This window comes from Stigmatopora argus, chromosome 7, assembly GCF_051989625.1.
Source record: "Stigmatopora argus isolate UIUO_Sarg chromosome 7, RoL_Sarg_1.0, whole genome shotgun sequence".
Classification (NCBI taxonomy): Eukaryota; Metazoa; Chordata; class Actinopteri; order Syngnathiformes; family Syngnathidae; genus Stigmatopora; species Stigmatopora argus.
This window is the reverse complement of record NC_135393.1, coordinates 14062337-14088831: the sequence shown is the minus strand read 5'-3', so window position 1 is coordinate 14088831 and position 26495 is coordinate 14062337. Positions and strand designations below refer to the sequence as shown.

At 39.7% G+C, this 26495-nt stretch overlaps 4 protein-coding genes across 11 annotated transcripts in view; 2 read left to right on the top strand and 2 right to left on the bottom strand.

Moving 5' to 3' along the window:
• The window catches only part of cyth4b (cytohesin 4b), a 23932-nt gene extending 7401 nt beyond the window's left edge, over positions 1 to 16531 (bottom strand). For 3 of the 7 annotated variants that reach the window (XR_013300988.1, XM_077604949.1, XM_077604951.1), the window contains exons 1-12: positions 6018 to 6384; positions 4951 to 5033; positions 4798 to 4868; positions 3701 to 3764; positions 2816 to 2934; positions 2432 to 2512; positions 2167 to 2279; positions 1718 to 1866; positions 1336 to 1447; positions 1169 to 1245; positions 379 to 450; positions 115 to 269 (exon numbers count right to left, since the gene is read on the bottom strand). Coding sequence is in view for 6 of the 7 variants with exons in the window: in XM_077604949.1 (XP_077461075.1) it covers positions 115 to 269; positions 379 to 450; positions 1169 to 1245; positions 1336 to 1447; positions 1718 to 1866; positions 2167 to 2279; positions 2432 to 2512; positions 2816 to 2934; positions 3701 to 3764; positions 4798 to 4868; positions 4951 to 5033; positions 6018 to 6036 (1115 nt within the window). In the remaining variant the exon portion in view is untranslated. Of the gene's footprint in view, positions 1 to 114; positions 270 to 378; positions 451 to 1168; positions 1246 to 1335; positions 1448 to 1717; positions 1867 to 2166; positions 2280 to 2431; positions 2513 to 2815; positions 2935 to 3700; positions 3765 to 4797; positions 4869 to 4950; positions 5034 to 6017; positions 6385 to 10079; positions 10209 to 10518; positions 10632 to 14832 lie in introns of those variants that run through there. The other 4 variants (XM_077604952.1, XM_077604953.1, XM_077604954.1 and 1 more) reach the window with 4 other exon arrangements.
• On the top strand, positions 8138 to 11271 carry LOC144077319 (ras-related C3 botulinum toxin substrate 2). Its single transcript, XM_077604961.1, has 7 exons — positions 8138 to 8244; positions 9029 to 9100; positions 9319 to 9436; positions 9517 to 9579; positions 10126 to 10285; positions 10505 to 10641; positions 11112 to 11271. The coding sequence occupies exons 1-6, from the start codon at positions 8210 to 8212 to the stop codon at positions 10633 to 10635; spliced, it is 579 nt and encodes a 192-aa protein (XP_077461087.1). The 5' UTR covers positions 8138 to 8209; the 3' UTR covers positions 10636 to 10641; positions 11112 to 11271.
• On the top strand, positions 12189 to 17341 carry sstr3b (somatostatin receptor 3b). Its single transcript, XM_077604947.1, has 3 exons — positions 12189 to 12324; positions 14840 to 15596; positions 15728 to 17341. The coding sequence occupies exons 2-3, from the start codon at positions 14880 to 14882 to the stop codon at positions 16289 to 16291; spliced, it is 1281 nt and encodes a 426-aa protein (XP_077461073.1). The 5' UTR covers positions 12189 to 12324; positions 14840 to 14879; the 3' UTR covers positions 16292 to 17341.
• LOC144077320 (protein CutA homolog) lies at positions 16678 to 26495 on the bottom strand. 2 transcript variants are annotated; one of them, XM_077604963.1, is made up of 8 exons: positions 25630 to 26495; positions 25414 to 25492; positions 18423 to 18488; positions 18095 to 18243; positions 17808 to 17867; positions 17177 to 17222; positions 17058 to 17107; positions 16678 to 16971 (listed from the first exon to the last, which is right to left on the bottom strand). In XM_077604963.1, exons 3-8 carry the CDS (start codon positions 18474 to 18476, stop codon positions 16872 to 16874), a joined length of 459 nt encoding a protein of 152 aa, XP_077461089.1. In that variant the 5' UTR covers positions 18477 to 18488; positions 25414 to 25492; positions 25630 to 26495; the 3' UTR covers positions 16678 to 16871. The 2 variants fall into 2 exon arrangements, with proteins under 2 accessions (XP_077461089.1, XP_077461088.1); XM_077604962.1 differs by lacking the exons at positions 25414 to 25492; positions 25630 to 26495 and adding an exon at positions 19109 to 19196.

The window sequence follows — 26495 nt, the reverse complement described above, 5'->3', positions numbered from 1 at the left end:
CAAAAATGTGTGACTTACAGTTCGGAAAATATGGTATATACAGCTGATAATCAATAACAGAAATGCAATTTGTTAAATAGACTAGCATATGAATCAAGAGGGATTCTTGGCTACCTGATTGCATTGATCCATGCATCTCTCTCGAGGGCACTTGCTGCACAGATGGTGTACGACTGATGTTTGCCCTCCACCACGCGACCGTCCGCCTCCGTCTTACATGCTTTGATCTTCTGACCCCGGCTGTTGGGGTTGTACAGTTCCAGACAGTACTACAAAATGGAATACAAATCAAACCATTTTAAAACAAACTAAATAAACGTCCTAAACAATAAAATATCCAGACTTTAGCAATTATCTTGTTATGTGATGAACACTCACAGGTTTCCGAGGCAAAGGGAGGTCTTTGACACAAAGGTTTTCCAGAGGAATGATGCCTCTGGGCTCCTTGTCCTGCCAGGAAAACCAAACAACTATTAGAAGCAGTCTCATTGGATAGAAGAAATATTCACACTCTTCTTGAACCTGGCTCTGTGGGTGTGTTCTACATTAACGAGTGGGAGTGAGCACATGCCTGCCACCATTCCAAGCTCTTCTGATTGACCTGTTAACCCTCCTAGCACGTGTGTGCCTAATTGGTTAATTATGAACTCAAGCATATCCTAGTTAGGAGAGGTTCTGTCACCTTCTCTATGCAACTGCATTATCTCAATTATTTCTGCTTTCACATTTGAAAAGATTATTTTCCGCTTCTGAAAAATTGCATTTTACTTATAATATATGAAGTTTCCATTTCCTTCTTTGGCACAATCTTCTAACGTAGTGTAGAGCATTTCCTATCCAAATATATAGAAAAACTAGCTTCCTGAGAGCATTTATATATTTATTATGAATATTAATTCTTGAAAAATGAAAACTTTTTGGAGTTTAAAGCCGAAAAATGTCCCGTAACTCGCACTCGCACTTTTTTTTACATTTGAACAGCTATTTTGCGGAGGGGGATTTTTTCTTCAAGATTCTAAACATTAATTTTCATTTCTACAGGGTGTATGGAGCATGGCGCTAACTTCAATACATTTTTGGCCTCCGGTGCATTTTTGGCATTTAGGCCTGTCATGAGACTGTTTTAATTAGTAATTAGTGTGCAAACTGGCTTGTGGAGAAGACTTACAGTAGTGAATTCGAAGTAGTAGAGACAGTTGTCAGTAAGGATGAACCATCGTCTCTTCCACGTCTTCACCCGACCGCCTTCAAATGAAAATATGAGAAAAAGTTATCACAAATAACAATTTCATTTTGAATATTTACATTTTCCATGATTTTTGACTTTTTTTTTACCGAGTTTGAGGAGCCATCCTTCTCTGTCGGGGTTGAAAAACGTATGTGTGAGGTCATTGCCGTCATCTTCGGGGATTTTGAATGGCTCGTTGCGGATACTTTCGTACAGTTTCTATGACAAACATAACAATAATTTAATTTCAAACTGAAACTCTGTAGAGATAATTGATTTCAAAATCTAATAAGCAACAAGTGAGGAAAATTTAGGAATTAATAATAACATATTTAAAGAAAAGATAAGGAAGATGCAATATGTCATGAAAATAATACTACAAAATCACCCCAAAATAATAAAATATTGTTAATCATGGAGGCAGGGTGGAAGAGTGTTAGTACATCCGCCTCACAGAACTTGAGATCAATGCTTGACGACCATGTTTACCGAAAGCAGCTCTCCAGGGAGGTCAAGGCCGTTGTTGATGCCTCTGTTCATGGACACGAATCGATCAAGCGTGGTCTTGTCTTTCACGTTGGGATTGTGCAGGCTGGTGTTCAGCATAATGATGGCGAACGATAATATGTAGCACGTGTCTGTGGCAGACACAGATGGCAAATCACATCACGTGGAACTCACGTGCAGCCACAATAGGAAGCAAAGCCAGACCAGCAGAAGTGAAAGTCCCAAAGGAAATCGTTTCATGAATAAAAGGTATGTGGCCTCATAAACTGAACACATGGTGAATTATTTTTAGTGTTTATTTGTTTTCAGCTAGTATTCACCTGGTTAAACAAGGGGGGGAGATTCACTTCCTTTTGGAGAACATCTGATAAGGTCTAATTTAATCCGCTAAATTAAAAATATGTGCGCACACACTTTAAATGTGAGCCTACCTGTGGATTGGAAGACGTTAGCATTGCAGTTGCAGTATCTCACGGCAAAGGATTCCATCATACGATCGATCTTCTGGGCTTCGCCAGGCAAACGGAAACTCCACAAGAACTGTCTGTCATGTCAAAAGATGCTTTGGTAAGTCCGTGTGATGTGATGTCACAGTCTCACGTTATTATGCATTTTTTGGGGGGAATTATTCCTGTTTAAGTTTCCTCAATGACATATTACAATATTAATTCCAATACTTCAAAGTATGTGACGAACCTGAGCGCTTGAACCAAATTGAGGTCAGAGAACTCGTGCAGTTCCACAAAGGCCTTCAAGGTTTGTAAGTGGATGTCATCTCTGATGAAAATGAAAAATGACAATGGAATATTTTACTCTTCTTTCTCACATTGCAATTTCTCCAGAATCGATCAGAAAATATCTCTATCATAAATCTTTGAAGGAATTTTGGAATCGACTGAAATGATCTTAGAACGTTTATTGTACTTCAATGCAAAGTGGCATACATTTTTTTGGTTCGTATTGCTTTTTAATAGGTTTTTGTTCAGTTTTTACTCTTACTTGAACCAAATTTTGGGGGTTACACGAGAACTTATTTTGCATTTTTGGCCCACATGGATTGTCCAAATTGTGGTTACTCACCTATCTCCCAGAAACTCCCCAATGGCCGTCTTGTTGAGGCCTTCTTCCTTGTAGAGAAACTCAGCGATACATCTGGGACTCATCTCTAAAAGCTTGTTCTCCACCAGATAATTGATACCCTGAACCAAAAACACAAGTATTGATGAGTCAAATTTAGTGGCAAATGGACATATATCATTATGTTAGTGAATTATTTCTAAAAGCATCTTGAAATCCACCCTCAAAATGGCTGTCTTTTTGAAAATAGTTTTTTATGTATCCTACCAAATTGCTTGAAACATACACACATACAAAACTGCTACCTAATGTGTATGGGGGGAGGTGAAATGACAAACCCAATTAGTAAGTCCATGTCAGATCTAGATTACACATTTGGCCGCAATAAAAATGCAACTAATTCATACATTTGTTGTAAACCTGCATTAAATATCAATTCATCATTTTTAAATATACTAATCTTACATTATATGTTGTTTTTTATAAATTGTCAGGCCATGGCAATGATCTTTGAGGTTATTTTCTTTGACTATGATCTCATCTTCTTCTAAAATGTGAACGGGAACCAACTTCTGAAATTCCGATTCCCTAAAATCACATATGTTCCGCTTTCACATGTAAAAAAAAAGTGCGCTTAAAATTTCTTTAACACTGTAATTGGGGGAAAAAAGGGACAAAACAGATTTTCCAAATCTATAAAAATGTACTTAAGTCAATGTTTTCAGTAGCATTGCTCTTATATGTTTACTCGCAGATACGGAGGAAACCACAAACACGGGGGCCCTATGACAAACAGGAAGTCCTCGCTCTGCCGAGATGGAGGCGAAAGAATGCAATCCTGTTTCAGAAAATTGCTTGTTCCACCATAATAAATATTTTTATGCCCACCTTCTTGGGGTCCATGTTGAACTTCTTCTTCCCATTGAAGAACTTTTTTCTTCCCATGTTTCTGCTGAAAAAAAAGCAATACAAGAGTCATTTAATCTTGCTTAATGTGGCCTACTTACATGCGATGATGGAAAAATGAAAGGTTACAAATTTAGACATGGCTTTTGGTGTAATGCTGGCAATGTCTTCAAGTGAGGGCAGAGAGCAGCCGACAATCCTCTGGGCAGTGTTAATCACTTTCTGCATGGCCTTTTTGTCTGCCGCCGTGCTTCCAGCGTACCACACTGTGATGCCGTACGCCAGGATGCTCTCTACAGTGGTTCTATAGAAGGTTCTCAGAAGATTGGAGCCCAAGTTGTTCTTCCTGAGCACCCTGAGGAAATGGAGTCGTGTCTGAGCCTTCTTCACCACTGCCGTGGTGTTTGTAGACCATGAGAGCTTGTCCGTGACGTGGACCCCCAGGAATTTAAAGGACTGGACCCTGTCTACACATACTCCATTTATGAGGAGTGGGGCCAGATCTGTGCCGTGTTTGCGAAAGTCCAGGATTATTTCTTTAGTTTTCGTGGTGTTCAGTGTGAGATTGTTCACCGAGCACCACGAAGACAAATTGTTGACCTCATCCCTGTAAGCCGACTCATCCCCTCCTGAGATGAGTCCGACCACAGTGGTGTCGTCAGCGAATTTGATGATGGCGTTCCTGGCGACTGTAAGATAACGAACGACACCGAACTGGAGAGCTTTTGTGTTGTGGTAATGACGACATGGCCTATGTCCGATTATTATATATTATTATTATTATAATTAAGTTCAACATTGGTAGCAATAGAACACAATCAATAGCAACAAAATTGCTCTAAAATCCTTTCTTTGAATACAAATGGCAGACATTGTGTCTTAAATTAATCCAGATTTATGAGTCTTCCTGCAAAAACTCGATGGAGTTTTATTTGTTTATGCACCTAGCATTTGTGATACAAAAGAATATCACTAAACTGGTCTCTAATACAAAAAAAGGGGGATATGGACCAGATATCTATTCATGCTATGGAACCAATATTTGTAGATCATCTTATGATTGGCAGAGTATTACATACCTTTCCTCAGTCTCAGAGGACTCAAAGGTGAGTATCTCTGCCATTACACTGTCGATTTCTTTCTTCAGTTTCTGTAAACATCAATCAACATCCTCCATGAAATGAATTTTTGCATTGATTTGTTGTGTGGTGAAGAAATTGGTGATGACGTACCTGGATATCATCCAGAAGTCCCTTCTTGTACATCTTGATATTCTCTAGCTCTAACCTTTCAGCCACTGTGAAGTCTAACAGAACTAAAACAAGAAACAATGTGTTATTGCTATTTTTGATTATGATTGTGGAAGATGATGAGTTTCTATTTATAATTCTTGCCTATGTTCAACCTTCTGTATGAGGGACTTCCATTCTTATTGGACTCTGACTGCTTTGTATAAAATCAAATAATATTTTGTCTGAGTATGTGATCATGGAATCATCGCTGCACTTCCTCTTAGAAGCTGTTTGTATCTTGTGAACAACAACATGAGCCGCACGCCCTTCCGGTGCTCTGCTTTTGCAACATGCACGCATATGAAAAGTCATCAAAGATGCTGCTGACATTAAGTGAAAGAAGAACTGGCATTTAAATGGTGACTATATGAAGGAAATGACACCACATTTCTTTCTTACTGTGCCGTAGTCTCTAAAATTTTGAAAAGAACAGCACATATATATTGTAGAATTTTATAAGGTGTCTCTTACACAGCTCTTATTAAAAAATCTCATTATACCATGTTATTATTCTTGTGATAAAATGATGGCTAATACAATTTTTTTAATCTGTGTTTTCTCATTTTAGCTTTTTTTTTTTTTTTTTTAAATCTGTGTATGCTCATTTTGGCAAATAAAATTCTATGAAATGTATTTGAATGTTGTATTTTTGCTTCTGTTACCCAACTCACCTTTTTATAAGAAATAAAATCACTAAAGATTTAGGACTAACTATTCTTACTTTTTAAACAACTGTTTTTTTTAATCAAATCTACTATTAAAACTTTTATTTTCACATGACGATTTAAAAATATCAACAACAAAATCTATTATTTTAACAACAGTTGGCAACAACAAAAAATTCTCTGTATACATAAATAATCAGCATTACCATATAAATACAATAAATAATAAACTATTAATAAATGTACATTTTTTCAAAAACAAGCAAAACTAGAATTATTTTTTTAAACGTAAATTATTGTTAAATTAAGCAAAAAAATGAAGAAAAGTAAAACTCTTCTTACCCATTTGGCTTTCAGTCATGAGTTCCACCAAAATGAAAGCGCAATAAGTATATCAAAATAAAATGACCACATAAACGTGTCTGGATGCCGCATCAGCATGAAGTCTACACACTGTGAGCAACACCTGAATGAGTGATGCGTTCTCCTTTAAATCGCATGAACATCGACACCTCCAAGCCTTCATCTTATGAGGAAATCACCCTTTCAAATTAAAACCTGAGCAAAACATGTCTAACTGGCACATTGGTGACGTTTGTCCTATTTCACTCTTTTTTTTTAAAGTCATCATGTTCCAGCTGCAACTTCCTCTTCTCTCTGAACAAAGTAAATATAGTAGACTGCATTTAAAAAAGTCAATACATGCCTGTTAAATATTTCTGTTGTTTTCAGCAAGGGACCAAAAATTTGAATGGCTACTCAAAAAAAAAACCTCAATGTTAAGACAAATTCTTGAGTATTCTTCCAAAAATATCCAAATATTGTAATAGAACAGCTTCACCTTATTGGGGTTAACGGTAGAAGTAACTCTTTAACAATATTAGATGTGATTATCATTTTTTTAAATGGCCATATCCGTTCTTGAAATACTGTGTGAACACTTTTGCAACCACATCCAGTAAAATTCATTCCGATTCAGGAATACGGGATTCACAGGGCAAAATCTCACCAGTAGCAAGATGAGAGAACAAAAAAAATTGGCTTTTCCATCTCAAAGTGCCTAGCAAAGAGGAGATAAGATTTTCCAGTCTGCTAGGGGCCGAGGGGGTTGTCCCACCTCGGGGACAAAATTATTCCAGGAGTGCCTCTGATGCTTGGAGCTGTGAGATAAATTTTCCATGTTGGACAGAAGCTTGTTCAGTGTCCCTCTTCTTTGAAGCTACTGTAATGCATGTCTTTCTCTCTCATCTCATTTTCTGAACCGCTTTATCCTCATTAGGGTCGTGGGGGTGCCGGAGCCTATCCCAGCTGACTTCGGGCCAGAGGTGGGGGACACCCTGAATCGGTGCGCACTCACACCCATACCTAGGGGCAATTTAGAGTGTCCAATCAGCCTACCATCCATGTTTTTGGAATATGGGAGGAAACCGGAGTACCCGGAGGAAACCCACGCAGGCCTGGGGAGAATATGCAAACTCCACACAGGTGGACCGACCTGGATTTGAACCCAGGAACCCAGAGCCCTGTGAGGCCAACACGCTAACCACTTGCGCCACCGGGGGGGCCGCACCGTAATGCATGTTCATAACAGAATCCGCTTGTCTCCTCATTTTTGTCAGATGGATGTGATGAAAGTTGGCGGTGTCATCACATGACATCACTTCAAGTGTTCAAACATAACCGCCAAATCATGCAATAAAATCAGAAAGTACAAGATGAACTACCCTTCGTTAAGTTTAAACAAGTTTATTTTGAAAGGATGTGCTAAAGTGGCGTGGAACATATATTGAGAGAAAAAACTAACATCCTTATGAGGAAAATATGACATCATTAGGGAAATTCATTGATTTAGGACCAAATAAGAACTGCAATGCCACCTTTTGGCTGTAAAGCCAAGCTACAGATTGGAAATCTAGGTTTATCTTTTGTTTTGTTCTGGTTTTGTTTAAATATTCGGTGGAGGGTAGTCGAGGATATAAGGGAGACAAATGAGGGCCTTATTATTATGGCACTAAATTCTTCAAAATGTATCCATTAGTTAACCAAGAAACTAACCAGCTAAGTACCCATATTTTAGGTGTGTGAATAGTAATGGAAAGCAATTTGAATATGTGAAGTTTAAATGCCAATCTTGTTACTACATTAAAATGCAACAGTTCTGTTTGCATCGTTTTTCATCTTATAAAAAATGTGATGTGAATGATTGTTGTTTTATTTACGAATACATATCTATTCTCATACATTCTCCATATTACCTGCGTGTCAGTATTTGTATAAGGACGGATAGACAGGCAAACATACAAATAGACAGACATAACGAGTTTTTTTTAAAGATACAAGAAAGGCCATTTAGGAGAGTGAGATTTCACTCTAATGAGGAAGTTGAGCACAAGCCACTGCAACACTTCACCACAACGCACACATATTGAAAAGAAGTATGAATATGTGCGTGTGTGTGTGTTACAACTTCCTGTAGTCTTACAGAGTAGATCGTCTTTGCGCTTGTGTGCACGTTGGGTGTTAATCCGAGCAACATGCAGGCCATCAAGTGTGTGGTGGTGGGAGACGGGTATGATTTGAATTTCTTTTCAATGTTTATTATGAATATTGTAGTACTTTGGATACTATAAGATGGTTATGTATCTATTTCTCGAAATTTGTGTCGTAATTGGGTGTGTGAGGTTATAAGTGTTAAAGATGATTTGCTCTAGAATCGCTGAGCTTGACCTCTAGATTCTGATGAAAAAGATTAGAAAGGTTATTGGTCAAATAAGACTAATTTTCCGGTATTCTATCATTTAAAAGCAATTGTACACCGTTTGTTGAGACTGTGCTAGAACAATTTGAGCAACTTCCTTTTCCCTTCAAACTGCCATTTTCGTAAGAATGAGCATTCGTACTAGTGTCGTGTGGAAAAAGTGTGTTAGATCCTCTTCGGTGAAGACCAATGTCTTAAAATGGATACCCAAAATCCCCATAAATGCATATTGTAGAAACGCTCCCTGGTTTTTGTCTCTTCTGTGTAAAATAATGACTTCTCACTTTATTTTACATGATCAACATTTGGATTGATTTAATTGATCCTCATGAAAAGAATAATGTATTTCCCTAATAAGCACTGTGGTTGTCCTATACTTTCTTGGTGGTCATTATAAGGCAGACCTCATTTAGAGAAGATGGTTGCTGTTCACATAAAAAGTAAAAGACGAGCTATGAGCTTGTGTAGCAGCCGTGACGACAGCGCATCAATCAGACCGCTTCCTGTTTTCACAGTCTTCACTTCCTCTCTACACTCACACAACTTTTTTTCAATGTCACATAAGGGTGCGTGTGTTTGTGTGTGTCTGTCCCAGGGCGGTGGGGAAAACATGTCTACTGATCAGTTACACAACCAACGCCTTCCCAGGGGAATACATCCCCACTGTGTGAGTACAAAAAGGCACCCACGCACAAAAAACATACCCTTCCGTATCAACCAGGTTGTAAAAACTGACACGCAACTCCAATCGCTTCAGATTTAAAGGACAACTCCAAAAACAGAAATGTACAAAATCAGTGTTTGAATATGCTAAAGTTTTCACGTCATATAGTATATAATGTGCATAACACCCAGCCAAAAAATCTTTCTATGCTGGCCCTGAAGCTTTGACAACTACTCGGCCAATGTGATGGTGGACAGCAAGCCGGTCAACTTGGGCCTCTGGGACACGGCGGGACAAGAAGATTACGACAGACTGAGACCGCTGTCCTACCCGCAGACGGTATACATAGATGCTCACAATCAAACATGCACAAACAAAGCCTCATAATTTTTTGGTTGTGTGATGATGTGCATGTGCAGGACGTGTTTCTGATTTGTTTCTCCCTGGTGAGTCCTGCCTCGCATGAGAACGTCAGAGCTAAGGTGAGGCTCACCTTCTACAGAACAATACATATACCACATGTGTCAAAGTGGCGGCCCGGGGGCCAAATCTGGCCCGCCGCATCATTTTGTGTGGCCCGGGAAAGTAAATCATGAGTGCCGACTTTCTGTTTTAGGATCAAATTAAAATGAAGAGTATAGATGTATAATACATTCCCCCTTTTAAATCAATAATTGTAATTTTTTCATCAATTTTTTCTTTGTTTTTAGTTCAAAAATCATTTTGTAAAATCTAAAAATATTTTAAAAAAAACCTAAAATATATTTTTTTAGATCTATAAAAAAACGGAATATTCAGGGCTTTTAATCCAGTTCTTTTAATCCATTTAAATAAAAAAATCTAAATATTATATCTAAAATGGTCCGGCCCATGTGGAATCAAGTTGACGTTAAGCGGCCCGCGAATCAACCCGAGTCTGACACCCTTGATATATACATACTAGGAGAGCTCACCACCGATAAATGAGGTATAAATATCTCACCAATAAAAGCGCCACGTAACTGAAGATCTGTGAACCTGTTTGTCAGTGGTACCCTGAGGTACGCCACCACTGCCCATCCACACCCATCATCCTGGTTGGAACCAAGTTGGATCTGAGGGACGAGAAGGACACAGTGGACAAGCTCAAGGATAAGAAACTGACTCCCATCACATACCCACAAGGTCTGGCACTAGCCAAGGAGATAGGTAGGTCCTCAATGGCAATTAATCATCTACTGCGTACATGTTTACTCTATCCTAAAGATAGGGAGTTAAAAACCTCAATGTATTTTGAAATCTTTAAATCTATCTAACCCTTCCTTCAAACTCAAATTTTAAACACTCAAATGTGCTTGAAACTCAAGTTACTCTGAATTCATTTTCAAATTTTTTGACCAGTTTTATGCAAATGAATGTGTGTTCCAGATGCTATCAAATACCTAGAATGCTCTGCGCTGACGCAGCGGGGTCTGAAGACTGTTTTTGATGAAGCCATCAGAGCAGTTCTTTGCCCACCGCCAACCAAAGTCAAGAAGAGGCCCTGCACACTCATCTGATGAAAGGTAACCATCAAATGCAAGTTAGATTTTTCATACTGGCCAAAAAAGGATTACCATTTTCATAAAAAGGCAAGACAGGACTATTACCGTATTTTCACGACTATAAGGCGCACCCTCAATGAATGACACATTTTTTTTTTTTTCCATATATAAAGCACACTGGGTTATAAGGCACCCTGTCTATTTTGGAGAAAATGTAAGACTTAAGTGCGCCTTGTAGTCGTGAAAATAGGTATTTTACTATCGGTCCAGAAAACAATTTCATTAGTATTAGATGTTTTTTAACGACTTAAAACATAATGGGGCAAGAAACCCTTCATTACTTTATAGATAGGCAACAATCATTTTTTGTTTGTTTTGTTATTTATGTAGAAATGTTTTATTTCCTACTGCTACAACAGACAAAGGAAATGTGTTTCATTAACAGAATCAATCAGATCAATCTGATGACTTCCTCCTTTTTCCCTTACCAGATTATCAAAGTTCTCCGTTGGAATTCTTGAACTCATGCAAAGGATTTAAATGTCAATACATAATGTGGACACAGAGTTGTGTCAAACCTTATTGCTAATGCTCCTTCATATATACAAATGTTATTTGTTGTGATTAAAATAAAATACAAATGAAAATCAAGCACACAGTTATTCAAGTGGAAGATTATTCATCATTCTTATGATTTGTCATCTCAAGGGAAATGAGAGGAATGGACAATATGCCATTTCTCATTTATCTCAAAGCATCCCTGCCACAAGCACAAGTAACTTGCTGATTAATCGCAACTATTAGCATGCATTAGCATTCTATAAGGACTGATTAAATCATTAGCTGCCGTTGACAGCCATCGCTGTCTCATCCATTTTGACTTGGAGAGCTAACAGCAATCATTCACTGCCAGCCTCTCCCAATTAATCTGGTGTCAATGGCACTAAAACATGATCACTCCAGCCCTCGCAGTTTAAATATATGTGACATCCGTTGCCATCACTGGCACCAAATGATTTATACATTTGAAAGATTGACTGAGACGTGAAATGCAATTGTCAAAAACACAAGTGTCTATGATGCAAGTACTCAACTCCTGTGAGATATTTATTTAATTGTCTGCACTGTAATGCTGCTATCTATCCGCCTCACAGTTCTGATATAGAGAGTTCCGACCTTTGCATGCTCGCCCCGTGCCTGTGTAGGTTTTCTCATGGTATTCCGGCTTCCTACCACATTCCAAAAACATGCATGTAGGCTGATTGAACACTCTAAAATCCCTATAGGTGTGATTGTCACTATATATGGCTGTTTGTCCATTTGTACCCTGTGATTGGCTGGCAACCAGAAGATAAGCAGTCCAGAAGATGGATATATATATCACATGCACACATATTTAGATAGAAGTATATGTACAGGTAAGATTGTGACGATTAAGGTCCGAAATTGTTGTTGATCTCTTTCCCAAATGATTTTTCTGCAACTATTGATTATGAGCCAGTGCTGGAAATCATGGTATCAGGCACGGCTTGGTCGATACGCTATTACAGTAGCATCGCAATTATGTGTGTGATTGTGTGTGTGCGCAAAAGGTGGGCGGCACCACCGGTGTGAGGTTTATGTTTGCAGGGGCTCTCAATATCTTCACTCTCAATCTCACGCTTCCCCCCTTTGAGTCGTGTTTCTTGATGGTTGGGATCCGAGGTAAGAGTTATTTTCTATTTATTCATTTAAATTCAATCAGACATATTGCTTAGTTAAATAAATAAAAAGATGGAGTAGCTATAGCAAAATCATCAATTACCTATGCAGCATTTAGTTTTAATTCTGTTTTTTTTTTCCTTATTATAAAAAAATATACTTTTTTTGGATGAATTTAGTATCTAAATAGAGTGTGTTTGAATGAATGTTGTCACTATCAGTTTCAGGAGCAGATGAGCAAAGGCTGGGCAAATGATTAGCTGATTGACTGATTAGTAGGACGCTCATCATACTACCTCCCATCGACAGATTTAACCTGACTGTTACACTGCTTAATGTGTGCGTCAAGTCTTTCAATGTGATTATTTTAAGGCATTTTCGGCCAGGTGTTGCCAACTAAAGAATACCAATCAAGCAGCTTTGGAAAGGTCTGACTTTTCCTTTGCATGACGTGCTTAATAAAGTGGCTTCTAATTCATTTACTGCTTGTCATACATTTGTCTGTCTTTTCATGTAAGCATTTATACCCAATGGAATAGTCTAACATTCTTGACATTTACATATTAACATCTGTCCTTCTACATGCATATTTTCTTCACATTAAAAACCAGATGCACTGTAAACAAATACCATTTTTCCATTTTCTGAGTTCAAGAATGTGTTTCTCCATTCACACGCACTAACTGGAAACATCTGTTCATTCACCTATACAAAAATAATGTAAGCGTGTTTGTCCATTGAGTATTGTCTGTCCAATCACTTATGCAACCACAAAACCATTCACATACACTAACAACAACACTAAGCATAATCTATAATTCATCAATCTATTATAAAGATACAAATCCAATTCTTCTCTTAACGATTTAAGACACGTACAAGTAAAACACTTGTTTATCTTCTCACATGCAATCTGCGTCAATCTGTCAATTCTCAGAGGCACACAGCAGTAAGCGTAATTTATTGTAGTATACGTCAAGCCATTAAATGGTTGATTGCAAATGCTAGTTGACGACCGATCGTGCGTCACATTGTCCTCCTGTTGCTTGTCACCACATTGTCAATTGACTATGCCGTTCTGTCAATTCGGCCCTGTGTTAATTAGTGCTCGGATATATTTAGCATCGACAGTCTGAATCCATAGGCCTAGGTTAGCCTACTGAAAAGCGTCGCAGTGGAACAAGGAGTAAATGTCAGAAAGTCATCGGTAGCCAACAAAAGCCTCTGACAGCTGCTCAAATGGAGTGGTTACGCGCCTGGCCGCGCTTTCCCTCGCTTATCTCTCCACCGGGATTTTTGTCTTGACCCTTTATTATTGTGTCAGAGGAACTTTTAAGACAAAAGAAATTGTCCTGTGGCAAGACATACACTATCAGCTATACGGTGTGGCTTAATTGGACTATGCATTTTATAGTAAATTGGCATGGCCTTTGCAAGAAATGACTCAATATGCAATGTGGAACTTGGTTACACCATTATTGGTTAATTGGATTGCATCATTTTATGATCATGTTTTTGGTTATCATCTAAATTACTAATTAACACTGCAAGGGATGTGTCCAATGGCTGAGTATTCATTCACATACACAAACAAAGAATAGCCATTTGTATAATCATTATTAAACCACAAGACCAAGGGTTATTATCATTAGCAAAAACTAAAATTAACTGAAATAAATATAAAATAAAAACTAAATAGAAAAAAAAATATTGTGTGATTACAAAACTAACTAAGGTTTTTTTGGGGTTTGTAAGGGTAATCATAATCATTTATAAGGGCAGTTATCGGCAGAGGTTGACAGGTATGAAACAATCTACTCAACTGGTTTGAGAACAAACAGAAATGTTTTTTGTTTATTGATCCATTTACATAAGGTAATCTATTTTCTGTCCTTCACACCATTATGTGATCATAGCTTCAATAAAAATACTACTAAAACAAAAAGCCTCAGGGGTCCTTCACATGCGCGGGCGTCAAGGTTTAAACAGGCTGTTTTTATTCCATACGTTGGTTCATTTTGTACCAAGTCAAGCTGCGACCAATTATCTGCCATTAGAGCGAGGGAGATATGGGTGTGCCTCTATGCACTACAACAGCGATTAGGTGGCCGTTGTTGTGATAGTTCTAACGCGCTATGATAATTTGCTTCTTATTATTTATCCAGTAACTGTCGCATCACTCCATCTATTCACCTACATAAATTAAAACATGTCTATTCACATGGACAAACAACCCTTATTTGAAACCTACTCCTTCAAAATAACCTTCTTCAAAACACAAAATTCTTCTTTCTAACCCAAACTTAAAAGGTTTCATTAATGAAGAAAAAAAACAAGATTCAAACAAAAGCAGGACTAACTGAAAATTCAAAGAATAACCAAACGCTTGGACGGACTTAAATCCACAGACATGAGACACATAGGGGGGAGGTGCCAACTGGTTAAATCAATGATAGTGACAAGCTAACTCCGTCTGAAAAACTCCAACTTAGTCCGAGTTTAAAACTTTACCTTACAGGTTCTCCAGATGCTGGCCCAGGTTCCTCAATGACATAGCCATGGAGCTTATTTCCGTGACCCAGGATGCCATCTCTTCATCCGGCTGGAAATTCCCTTCATCCACTCTTTCCAATATCACCGACAACTACAATGAGACGCAAGATTCAGAGGCATCATTGGGTTCAGGGGGACCTCTCTCGGGGCTGGCTGGGGTCTTCATCCCGCTCATCTATGGTGTCGTGTGTGCCGTGGGCCTGGCGGGCAACACTCTGGTGATCCATGTGGTGGTCAACCACACCCGGGGGGCATCAGCCACCAACATCTACATCCTCAACCTGGCCGTGGCCGACGAACTCTTCATGCTGGGTCTCCCCTTCCTGGCGGCCCAGAACGTTCTCTTGTCCTGGCCCTTCGGCTCGCTTCTCTGCCGGGTGGTGATGACGGTGGACGCCATCAACCAGTTCACCAGCATCTTCTGCCTGGCCGTTATGTCTGTGGACCGCTACCTGGCCGTGGCACAGCCGGTCCGAGCGGGGCGGTGGCGGCGTCCTTCAGTGGCCAAGGTGGTGAGCACTGCTGTATGGTCCGGTTCCTTCGTGGTGGTGCTCCCAGTGGTGGTGTTTGCAGACGTGAGGCGAGGGGAAGGTGACTGCGGCATAATGTGGCCAGAACCGGCTGAGATGTGGAAGACGGCGTTCATTGTGTACACATTCGCAGTGGGATTCTGCTGTCCTCTGATGGTCATCTGCATGTGCTACCTGCTCATTGTCATGAAGGTAAGAGACACATAAGGCTGAAGAAGGAATATTTGTCAGGCTTGTGCCATTAAATAGCAAAAATAAAATGGATTAGTACCTCTGTGCTGAAACTCTGATTGAACCCCAATACTTTAACATTGTGTCATCAGGTCCGCAGCGTCGGCAAACGTGCTCAGACAACATCCACACGCCGGCACCGTTCTGAGCGCAAGGTGACCCGCATGGTGGTGATTGTGGTTGCTGTTTTTGTACTGTGCTGGCTCCCCTTTTATGCCCTCAACATCATCAACCTCATAGTGGTTTTGCCAGGAGACTTGCGTGGCCTGTATTTCTTTGTGGTGGCGCTCTCCTATGCCAACAGCTGTGCAAACCCTATTCTCTACGCCTTCCTGTCCGACAACTTCAAAAGGGGGTTCCGCAAGGCCCTGTGTCGGGCCTCGCGTCGGGTACAAAGCCACGAGAAAGCTGACATCAACGGGCGGCGGCCCACCGAGCAGTGGGGAGGCATGGTAATAATGAGGGTCAGGAGCCGGGAGGAAAGGGTAGAGTGCCAGGAAGCGAACCCGCAAAAGGTTTTAAGTTGTGCGATAGCATGTCCAGAAGGTTCTGGGGAGGAGAAGACTCCCGACGTGGAAGATGAGGAGAACATAGGAGGGTGGAAGGAAGTCAAGTCACAAGAAGGGAAGGCGGCACTGGAAATTAGTTGCTTGTGACTGTTGTGTTTTTAACTTCAACTTCACTTTACAATTGTTTCGTGGTGTCAAAAGTGGACCAAAATGTGGATGAAGTGTCTGTAAATATTGTTCTAGTCAGGAAATATGCTGTCACAATTATGTAATGTTTATTAATAGGTGAAAATTGTGTTTTTAGGTTTAATATGAATAGGAAAGAATGACTTAACTCAGTTTTATGGCAATGAGGTCATGCCCACCACAAAGAGAGGGCTCATGGTGAGATTGTTTTAACATTAATGCTCTTCATTTATTCATTCTTTCATTTTCTGTACCACTTTAAATTGGATAGAATGTTGGTCAAATGTTTTGATGTTTTAATTTGATCTTTTTAGGGAAACTAAATACTGCCATTTAAAGTTAAAATGTTTAAAGTGTGACAGTGTGTCAGTTGTTTAATGACATGAATGCAATAGAATACAGGAACAAAGATGCCACCTGATGACCAAAATGTGAACTCCTCACTCGTTGATTCAAGTCAAGCTCAAAATATTTTTGTTAATGTTGTCGTCTAAGTAATTAGCACTAGGGAAAAAAACACCAACCCATAAATAATGCATCTTCATTCAGGCACAACATCTGAAATCCACTTGAGGTAAGGCGGGTTGCCCTGGTCGATGGGCAGGCTGATAACTTCAGCCACCTCATACGGGTGGTTCTTCCTGGAGGAGTCATGAAGAAAAGTGTTATTTAACACTGAGGCCATTTGCAAATATAGAAATAGATAAGATATGAATCGAGGACCTACCGAACGTAATCGGTAAGAGCAGGAACCTTAGAACTTCTGGTCTTTATCATCTAAATGACATGTTAACATGTCTTACACCATATTTTTTAAATGTCTTCTGGTTTAAAAGCAAAACTTACCAGCAGAACCTCATTGTCCTCCTGAATGCTCCCCTGCCATTCATACCTGAAAAGATTGACATCATCATAGATTGACAGCAGGCACATCATGATAACAATCAGTGTAAATTGATATTTAAAATTGTACACCCTGTTCCACATTTAAAAATACTGACTTATAAAACATTTTTGAGATGGCGTGTATTTTCAGGATGGAAAAAAAAGTTATTTTAGAGTACCGTATTTTTACGACTATAAGGCGCACTGAAAAGTCTTAAATTTTCTCCAAAATAGACAGTGCGCCTTATAATCCAGTGTGCTTTATATATGGATTATTTTGTAAATGTGTCATTTATTGAGAGTGCGCCTTATAATGCGGTGCACCTTATAGTCATGAAAATACAGTATTTTTATTCTGGCCATGTCAAAATGGGTCAAGTCCAACTAGAACAGTGTGCAAGAGGTACCCTAAAAATGTTAGTGATGTTTTTTCATCAAATCCATGCCCTTTTAATAGGTACCCTTACTATTGAATAAAATTATGTCTGTCAAACATATATATTTGTCTGAATTTAAAAAGTGGGTGATGCAGTCATCCAACAAGAGTAGTTCTAAGCAAGTGAGCAGTATTTGGTGAGTGAGAAACACTTACACGGACATGATGGAAGGTACAATGTTGACGCACGCGGCCAGCTTTTGCTGCACAATGCCTCTAGTAAACAAACACAAAACAATATTGCAAATGAGCATCGTTAACTTAAAATGTGCGTGCTTGAGTAGGTACGTGGTATTTATGTATATTGTATATGTATGCATAAGTGCTGCTAGCCCTTCCAGTCAAAATGTATTTAGACATCTAGTGTCAATTGGGAACCATTAAAATACACAATAGGATAATACAAATAAACATCCACAACATAAAAAGCAAACAATTCTTACCTGGCCAAGTCTTTGGCTACCGTATCATTGGGGCAGGTGATGAAGGCGGTAGAGTGCGTGCCAGATTTGTAAGTCTCAGAGGCCATGGAGAACGCCCTCAGTCCGACACTTCTCAAAAGCTGGAACATAAACGTGCTCAGCAGAACCGTCTAATCAGGAAGAGGAGGAAAAAAGGTCACATGATTTATAAATTATGAGTTCGAAAATAGGGAGAAAACAAAGGCCACACACAAGAATTAAAGAGTGTTTTTTTTAAATCACTCCACAAAATTGTTTTGAATGAAAAATCTTTTATTCGGTCATCTCAGTTTAAAAGGTTAATACTAACCAAAAGCCAACTACGGCAGGATCCACCCTCGATCCGGAGAAATGCACTGGGCATGCCACAAATACACTTGAAGTGGAAATAACACTTAATTAATACAACATATGGAATGTTAACTTATATTCATAAATAAAAATATTGATTCTGCAGTAGTACTAGATTTAGTCCATAAACAGAAATACAACATGCAGTGTCTGTGAAAAGATATTATATTTTGCCACATCCCATGCACTAACGTCTCGGGTGACTGGGTGTTAATTTAAACTTTATATCAGGAAGCCCAGTAGAATAGGATCTACTTTGTCATATATCAGCTCAAGTGGGAACACACTTGACCTGACGTCATGGTTGAATTGAATGCACAAATTGAGAATTAAACGCAATGACACATGAAAAGAACTATGCCTGCTCTAAGTATTCTGTACATTTATCTATGTCAAATTTATAGTGCATCATGCCCACCTCAGACACAATTGCAACATTTTACTATTAAATCATCAACGGTTGCATTTGAGACAAACACATGCACCAGACATGTGCGCGTTGGGCAGTCGGCGATCGCCGAGAAAGGCAATTAAAAAGGGGGTTGATGAAGGGTAGTACAGTAGTATGCAAATAAATGGCACCGGGAATATTAATATAAAGTATATTGTTTTGTTTTAGTAGTGCGTAACATAAATTCATCTCACCAGTTGTCAACAAACGCCTGGTAGGCGTCTACACTGCCGCAAAGTGTGGCAACTGTCGTCGAACGCTGACTGCTGATTACAAAACTGAGAAATAACCACGGCGTTAGTTGTTTTAAAATTTATAATATTATTTCTGTTTTAAAATATGAATATTTTTTACTCAACATGATTCAAAACTTCATAAATGAGGGTTCTGCAATGAAGACGTTTGTTTGTGTTGCGACAAAAAGTTAACGTTGACGACACTTCCATTTTTCAGACTATTTTGAGTGTTTTGACTATGAAATGGCAATCAAAAATAAAATTAAGTACTGCTTCTTTTCTGTCAGGTCAAACATTTCTATATAAAAAAATATGAAGAAAAACAACAACCTGATTGTTCATTTAAGGAAGACAAATATCTAATAACAGTAATGACCACTGGGTGACGCCGTCTTGTCACTTGTCTGATGGAATTGGGGGGAATTGGACGCTCATCAGCTCCTGAGAGACCCCCCAACACACACACACACACACACACACACACACACACACACACACACACACACACACACGCGCGCGCGTGCCATAAATTTTTGTAGGTATGCGTGTGTGTGAGTGTTCAACCACTCTGTTTAATAACATCCTTTTTACCTCCCTCTCACGTCATCTCTTGTTGACTATTTTGGCTTAAGCAGAATGAGTGTGTTATTAACACACATACACACACGTATAAACACAAACGGTTGCTGAGAGTACACAGATACACAAAAGAAGCAGGAAACCATATTAGCTGCTGCTTTTTTTCATTGATGCCGGCAGTGGTAAGAGAAGGAGAAGGAAGGGGTGGAGGGGAGCCTGTTCCCATGGAAACTGTGCAGTCAGCACATCTGTACGTCCTCACTCGTAGGCATCCTGTGGCCTTTCGCCACCACAGCTGGACATGACACAACACACACATATAAACACGTATAGTACCCTGACCACGTTGCTATAGTGACAAGGCCCTCCACCCACTGAAAGTGTGAGTATTAACATCAACTCTTTAGTGTTTTATCAGCAGATTTGATTCTCTTCTCCCTCTCTGCCTGTCCATCATGCCTTCCATCTCCTCTTCCTCCTCCGAGCATGAGGAGAATCAATATGTTTTCAATTTGCAGCAGAGTCGTCCTCCTCTGCATTCTAATCAGCTTGCGCCGTCGGCCCTTTAAGTGCACACCGCGTGGCAGAGGACATTGACGCTGACTGCAGACCCCCACCAACCCCCTTCGCTCTCTTCTCCACTGTTTCCAAAATGTGGCGCACCGCAGTGTTGTTTCATCCTGAAGCGTTGGAGGATCGCTGGGGAACTTGTTGCATTTTGTCTCATTTGGAGCCAAATTCATCCTTTAATCTCCTTCGGAAAACAATGTGTGAACGGTTTGCTTGTTCATTAAGTAAATAACTGGGAATCACATTACATTGGGCTACAATTCATCAGCTCTGTTGTGTTCACACATGTAAAATGCTGCCTATCAGTTGCACATTGGATTTGATTTTCTCTGTTTTTTCTACATTGTCAAAATTGGCTTTAGTCATTGAAGTGGACAACAAATGATCATACATCTGGTTGTTGTTGGTTTTTTTTTATCCTAATCCTTTAAACCAAAAGTCTGTTGAAATGTAAACCGTATGTTTTCACGTCTGTTGACCTAAACGAGTGAATATTCTCAACACAAACAGAGTCAACCCTTGCATTTATTAAATGATCTTGCACCTTTTGACAGCAGTAGCCTCAAGAAAATATTTCCTGAAATTTCAGATCAAATGTTCACTCCATGTGGATGAATTTCCAACCATTCCTCTCTGAAACACTGTAGCAAATAATAAAATTCCTGGGATGTCTCTTGTAAACTAGTCATTTTGAGGTCTTGCCACAGCATCTCAGTCAGGTTACGCCAGTGCACAGCCATTCAAGAGCAATTTTCTTCTACATGAGTCGGTGATGTCAAAGGGTGCCTCCATTACTTTGGTGTAGCACCTCAGGGATCTCACTCGTGCCCCCTGTAGACATCTTAGAGATAAACCGAGACCTGCCGTGTCGAAGGTCTGCCAGACCATCTTTGTGAAGACTACAATTAGCCTAGCACTTCTGTTGTCTTTGCGACGCTGCCGCTTATCTGTTCATTAAAATGCACGCCGGCTTGCTCATTAGCTCTGTGACCCTGGGTCATGACAGCAGACTCATCAGGAAAAGACCAAGGTGAGGATGAACGATGGATGGAGAAAACTTTAAAGAATGTAGTGCACAACAGAATGGTCTGTTGCCTAGCAACATAGAATCCAAGACACGTTTAAACCATGAAAAGTCCACTTGAAGATGCACAGGAATGTACAAGATGTTCACCTGAGGGCTCTAAACTTTACATTGTCGCTGATGTTTCAAAATGTGCATCATCCGATGTGTTGAAGGTTCAAAACTATGCGAATCCTAAGGTATGGTTAAACTGGAACACACACATTTTTTGTCTTTGCTATTCATGAAAGTGAGGGATTCATATCTAAAACTCTAATGTTGGTTGAATTAATTCATATAAGCATATCAGCATATTTATCATAAGTGCCTATTTCTGCACTTTTTACATTCTCACAAACACACACGACTCTATGCAAAAGTTTTTCTGCTTGCTGGTACTGTAAATTACAAACATGAGCACCCAAGATTGCATCCTTCCATTAGTGCTTTAAATATTTGCATTCATTAGCGGTACCTCAGCCAGCTTTCATCAAGTAGTACATCCATCCATCACAACTTGATTGACTTAATGTTTTTTGTGTGTGCTATGAATGAAAACAATCTTCCTGCTTCTGACCTTCAGAGCCTGAGACAACAACGCGTCTGACGCAGTGGCTGATGCCATGATGGAAGGCTTTTCCCAGCCTCTGCATCCACGGAAGAAAAAGTGGCAGTATGCGGGGGCGCATCGGGAGAATGTTAAACATGTCCTTTCAACCCCACAGGAGGAAACCAAGGTAGAAGATAAAGGGGAGTGTATGCACTGTGTAACACCGATTTGGAATTATTATACAAAATATCATTAAGAAATCGGTGTTTACCATTGCAAAGCAACCTCATACCTGTATTCTTGTTTACATAAAATAAAATAAAACACTCTGAAGCAACTGAGTGCAACCAACAGATTATGGTTCTAAAACACTGGATTAATGAAAAGGTGTTGTAATGTTTCGTTGGACTAAAACACAGTGTTTAAATCTATCATACATTTATCATGTTGTTTCATTTCCAACTTTACATTGACCTTAACCACAGACTTCATATCTAAAGACTCATAAAAAAACAAAACAATCATTCCCATTTTAGTCATATGCATAAAACAATTCAAAATAATCAATAGGAGATTCGACGCAGGATGAAAATCCAACTGGTTGACTGATAGCTGATGTATACTTGATGTGTGTAATAAATTCGCTTTGACTGCATGTCATAGTGAAAGCTATTGTAAAATATTGCTGCTAAAAAGTGAACATAAACGCACTGTGATTGTGCAACTGTATATAATATTCCAGGCGGGTGTGTGGGATGTCTGATGATGGAGTTTAAACGCTGCCTCTCCAGGCTAAAAGTGGACAGGGTAGCTATTGAAACCCAAAAGCTTTCAAATGCTGTGTAGGATGGGCGCTTGCCTTTGTAGCGGGCTGCATAGCCCACAGCTAACAACTATGGCTAACGCTGTATGCTTGTATGCATGTGGAAGGTCAACTCACAGCAGTTTCAAAATTCACATGCAAGCTTCATTTTCTCTTTCATTTCTACATTTATGATTTCACACCTCACTAGGGAGACGTCCAGGTGATACCCTAAACAGATGCCTGAGCCACCTCTTCTGGTGTTTCTCATCCATTCCAGATGACTAAGCTTCTCATTCTATCGCTATTTGACAGAAAACAGAACGCAAGGCATACAGACTTGGACTTGTGTCGACCCGGGTTGAAAAATTGATCACTTGCAACTCAACGTGGACTTGAAGAAGGATACCACAGAATTAGATTGGACTTGTTTGGGCTGGCACGAGCGGAGATTTGACTCAATTTAGAAGGCAGTGACTCAATACTTGACTAGGGAGGCAATAAATCTTGTGACTCAAACGAGACAAACTTGTGCAATTGTCTGCTAGAAGAGAAAGATGAGATAAGCTGCAGAGGAAATTCAATACAGCTGCATGTATCAATGATCATTTTCTTTTGGTGATGAAACAAAGATCATCTATAGGTCCCACAAAGTACGGACAAATGGGCTTGAGGACATTTTTGTCCCCACATCCATCAGAACTCTAAATTTGGGGTAACACAAAACACATTCCCTTCTGAGGTAATATGAAAAGATGTTTGGGTGGTGATCTGCCTCCTACTAGCTGACTGAAGGTAAGTGAAAGACAGTGAGAGGTAAGTGACCTGTATCCATAACAGCAGAATGCCAAATTACAAGTCCGTCCGTAACTATAACTTATTTAGGTCTTTGCCGAGTAAACGCAGCTTATGGAGAAGCACCACCAATTTCGTCATACGCAGTTTCTGGGTGTGATGACAAGTAGGCTTTTTTTGTTGTTGATAATGACGACAGGGCCTATGTCCGATTATTATTATTATTATTATCATGGCCCGCGATGTATGTATGGATAATTCTCTTTAATGTTTCCCAAGAGCACATTTCTGTAGTTTGTCATTTACGGAATTGTTTCAAATCTGTGATTCAATGTTTTGGGTGTTTAAAAATGTTTAATTTGCTGAAGATTCCAAAATATTTGTGTCTACACAAAGGTATGCATGCAATATTTAGAAAAACATACTAATATTGTTCCTGATGTTTTTGTAGTAGCCCACGTGTCTTTGATATTTAAACTATACGAGTGTTTGGGGGGTGTCAAACCCTACATTTTAATTATCATCAAAACCTATAAAACATTCTTTAATCTCATGTTTGAAAGTTGATCAATTATTAAGTCACGAGACAACATTTTTGTGGACTCTGAGTGGTCTTTGATGTTAACAAAAAGCACACCGCTTCGATTAGCAATACAAATCTTCAACTGTTAAGTGGGATGGAAAATATAATCCTGTTAGTTGTGTGGAGGCCAGTGGGACACATCAACGCCAAACAACACAAAGGCGACGAAAACAAAAAGCGCAGCACCCGCTAGCCATGAGCATGCGCCGTCATGTGTAGCACAATGAGAGCAGGGAACAGACAAAGTGTGTTCAGCGTAGTGCAGCGTAATGTAGAGTTGCTGCAGGGCAGCCAGGCAGAGCTCGCCATGCACACTGCACTGGACTGCACGCCGTTCTGTGTGTGTGCATCTTACTCATGTGACTACAACTGTGACCAATGGTGGGGCAAGATGTGGCAGGAGCTGTCCGATTCAGCACCACAAGGAGGCAGCAGGGAATATATGAAGATGAACATGGATGGGGTCAAAATTTGGTACATACTGTATATCAGTTTACCTATTTTGGTACTCTCCGTAAAAGTAATGGAACAGCAGAGAATAAGAATAAATGACCAGTATTTTTTCTTGTTTGCCATGTTAATGCGGTTAAAAGCAAAAAGTAACCGAAAAAAGAACAGCACAAAATGGCATATCGACAAATACTGTACCGTATTTTCCGCTATGTAAGGTGCACCTTCAATAAATGGCCTACCTTGAAATCTGTTTCATATATAAAGCGCACCGAATTAAAAAAGACAATTGTTTAGTATGTGAATTAAAAATGTGTTTGGGATTTCTGCCACTCAGACAGACATGGAAATTGAAAAGCCAATCAGCGATAGGTCTATTAATGGGGAGGAATTTTCATTCTCATTTCCAGTTCGGGGAAGTCTTTCCTCAACATTTGTATTCAGCTTTTAATGGTATGTAATTATGCACTATGGGGTGCATGAAAGCAACATGTGTCACAGTCAATCACCATTCAGTTTAGCAAAGCCCACAGTTTTGTTAAACTAAATCCCAACAAAATAACATTGAAATTAGTTGATGATGTGCCCACTAGAATCTTTCATTCTTCTGAAAACTGGAAAAAGTGAGTATTCTAAAAATTCTGAAGTGTTCCTGAACCCACCCATCTTTTTTTTCAATTTACCTGAGAGATGTTCCAATGGATGTTGAATGAGTATTTCCGAACTTACGGAATCTTTTTGCCATTCGCCCTAGCTTCATGTTGCAGCAATAAAATTCTACGTTAATGATTATTTGCTAAATCAATAAACTTTATCAGTGTGAATGGTAAATATATTTCCTTTGTACCAAATTCAAATAACCATACAGTACCTTGAATGAATCATTGTATGTTTAACACAATCCCAAATTCGTTGGTTTTGGGGTTATACACGTCTTTTTGTGGTTATTTCTGTGTGGAGAAAAAATAGATTTTACGCATTTGGTTACATTGCATTTCATTATGGTTTGTATGCTAAAATTCTGGCATATGTCAATGTAGATACATCGACTTGTTGAAAAGGACATTATTATTTATGAACAGCCAACCTCTTTCTCCTCTTCCTCTCTGCTTGTGTCGATTTTTTTTCATCCTCAGCTTCTAAGCATCTTCCTCCTCCTCCACCTCCTCCTCGCCTCTTCTTCTCCTCTCAGTTCCGGCGAGAAGACGAGCGAAAAAAAACGGCGGATTGGCGTGTCGCTCGAGCGGGCTAAAAAGACTCCAAAAGGGGGCAAAAAAGCATCAAGCTGAAGAGAAATTTATGCGAAAGCCTTTCACCGGGACGTGCCGTCGCGCAGTGACCGACCGAGGAGCTCCTGGATGCGGCAAGGCTGACGCGTCTCCCCGCAAAGCCCCCAGCAGCACCTCCGCGTCCATCAGCACCCCGCCGCCTTTTCCTCCTCCTCCACCGCCGCCTTCGCGCTCCGCGGCCGGCTGCATGAGCGCCGATGCCCGGCCTGCTCTCCGCCTGGATGCGCCCCTTCAGGAGTCCGCATGGAAACCGGAGACCAGAATTTTAGGAGCAGGGCCAAGCAACTAAGCGGGCTACGGGTTGATCTCCATCTTCTTCAATTTCTCCTTTGCTTGGATGGATTATTTTGATATGTTGAGAGGAGCATCCATGGTGGGCTTCTTTTCAAAATGGCAGTTATGCATACATATGGTTCTCTAAATTATTTTATTTAAGGTGCTTGTTTGTTTGTATGTTTGTTTTATTTTATTTTTTCGGGGAGGTGTCAGAAGTGACAACTGAGTGAGTGGTCATAGCTTGATGCTGAGTGGGACTATTTTCCAGAATTGTATGTCAGTGCATGGGCAAACTCGTTAAGTTTCTGCAGTGTTTGTGTGCGTGTGTGTGTGTGTGTGTTTGACTGTGTCTGTGCTACATTAGCATTGAACAGCATCTAAAAACGGA

Coding starts and splice junctions, on each gene's coding strand:
- LOC144077320 (XM_077604963.1), bottom strand. CDS start 18,476: ATGCCCAGTGCATTTCTCCGGATCGAGGGTGGATCCTGCCGTAGTTGG. Junction 17,223..17,807: donor GTACCTTCCATCATGTCCGT/GTAAGTGTTTCT, acceptor CAATCTTTTCAG/GTATGAATGGCAGGGGAGCA. Junction 17,108..17,176: donor AGGACAATGAGGTTCTGCTG/GTAAGTTTTGCT, acceptor CATGTCATTTAG/ATGATAAAGACCAGAAGTTC.
- LOC144077319 (XM_077604961.1), top strand. CDS start 8,210: ATGCAGGCCATCAAGTGTGTGGTGGTGGGAGACGG. Junction 9,437..9,516: donor CGCTGTCCTACCCGCAGACG/GTATACATAGAT, acceptor GTGCATGTGCAG/GACGTGTTTCTGATTTGTTT. Junction 10,286..10,504: donor GGCACTAGCCAAGGAGATAG/GTAGGTCCTCAA, acceptor TGTGTGTTCCAG/ATGCTATCAAATACCTAGAA.
- sstr3b (XM_077604947.1), top strand. CDS start 14,880: ATGGAGCTTATTTCCGTGACCCAGGATGCCATCTCTTCATCCGGCTGG. Junction 15,597..15,727: donor ACCTGCTCATTGTCATGAAG/GTAAGAGACACA, acceptor TTGTGTCATCAG/GTCCGCAGCGTCGGCAAACG.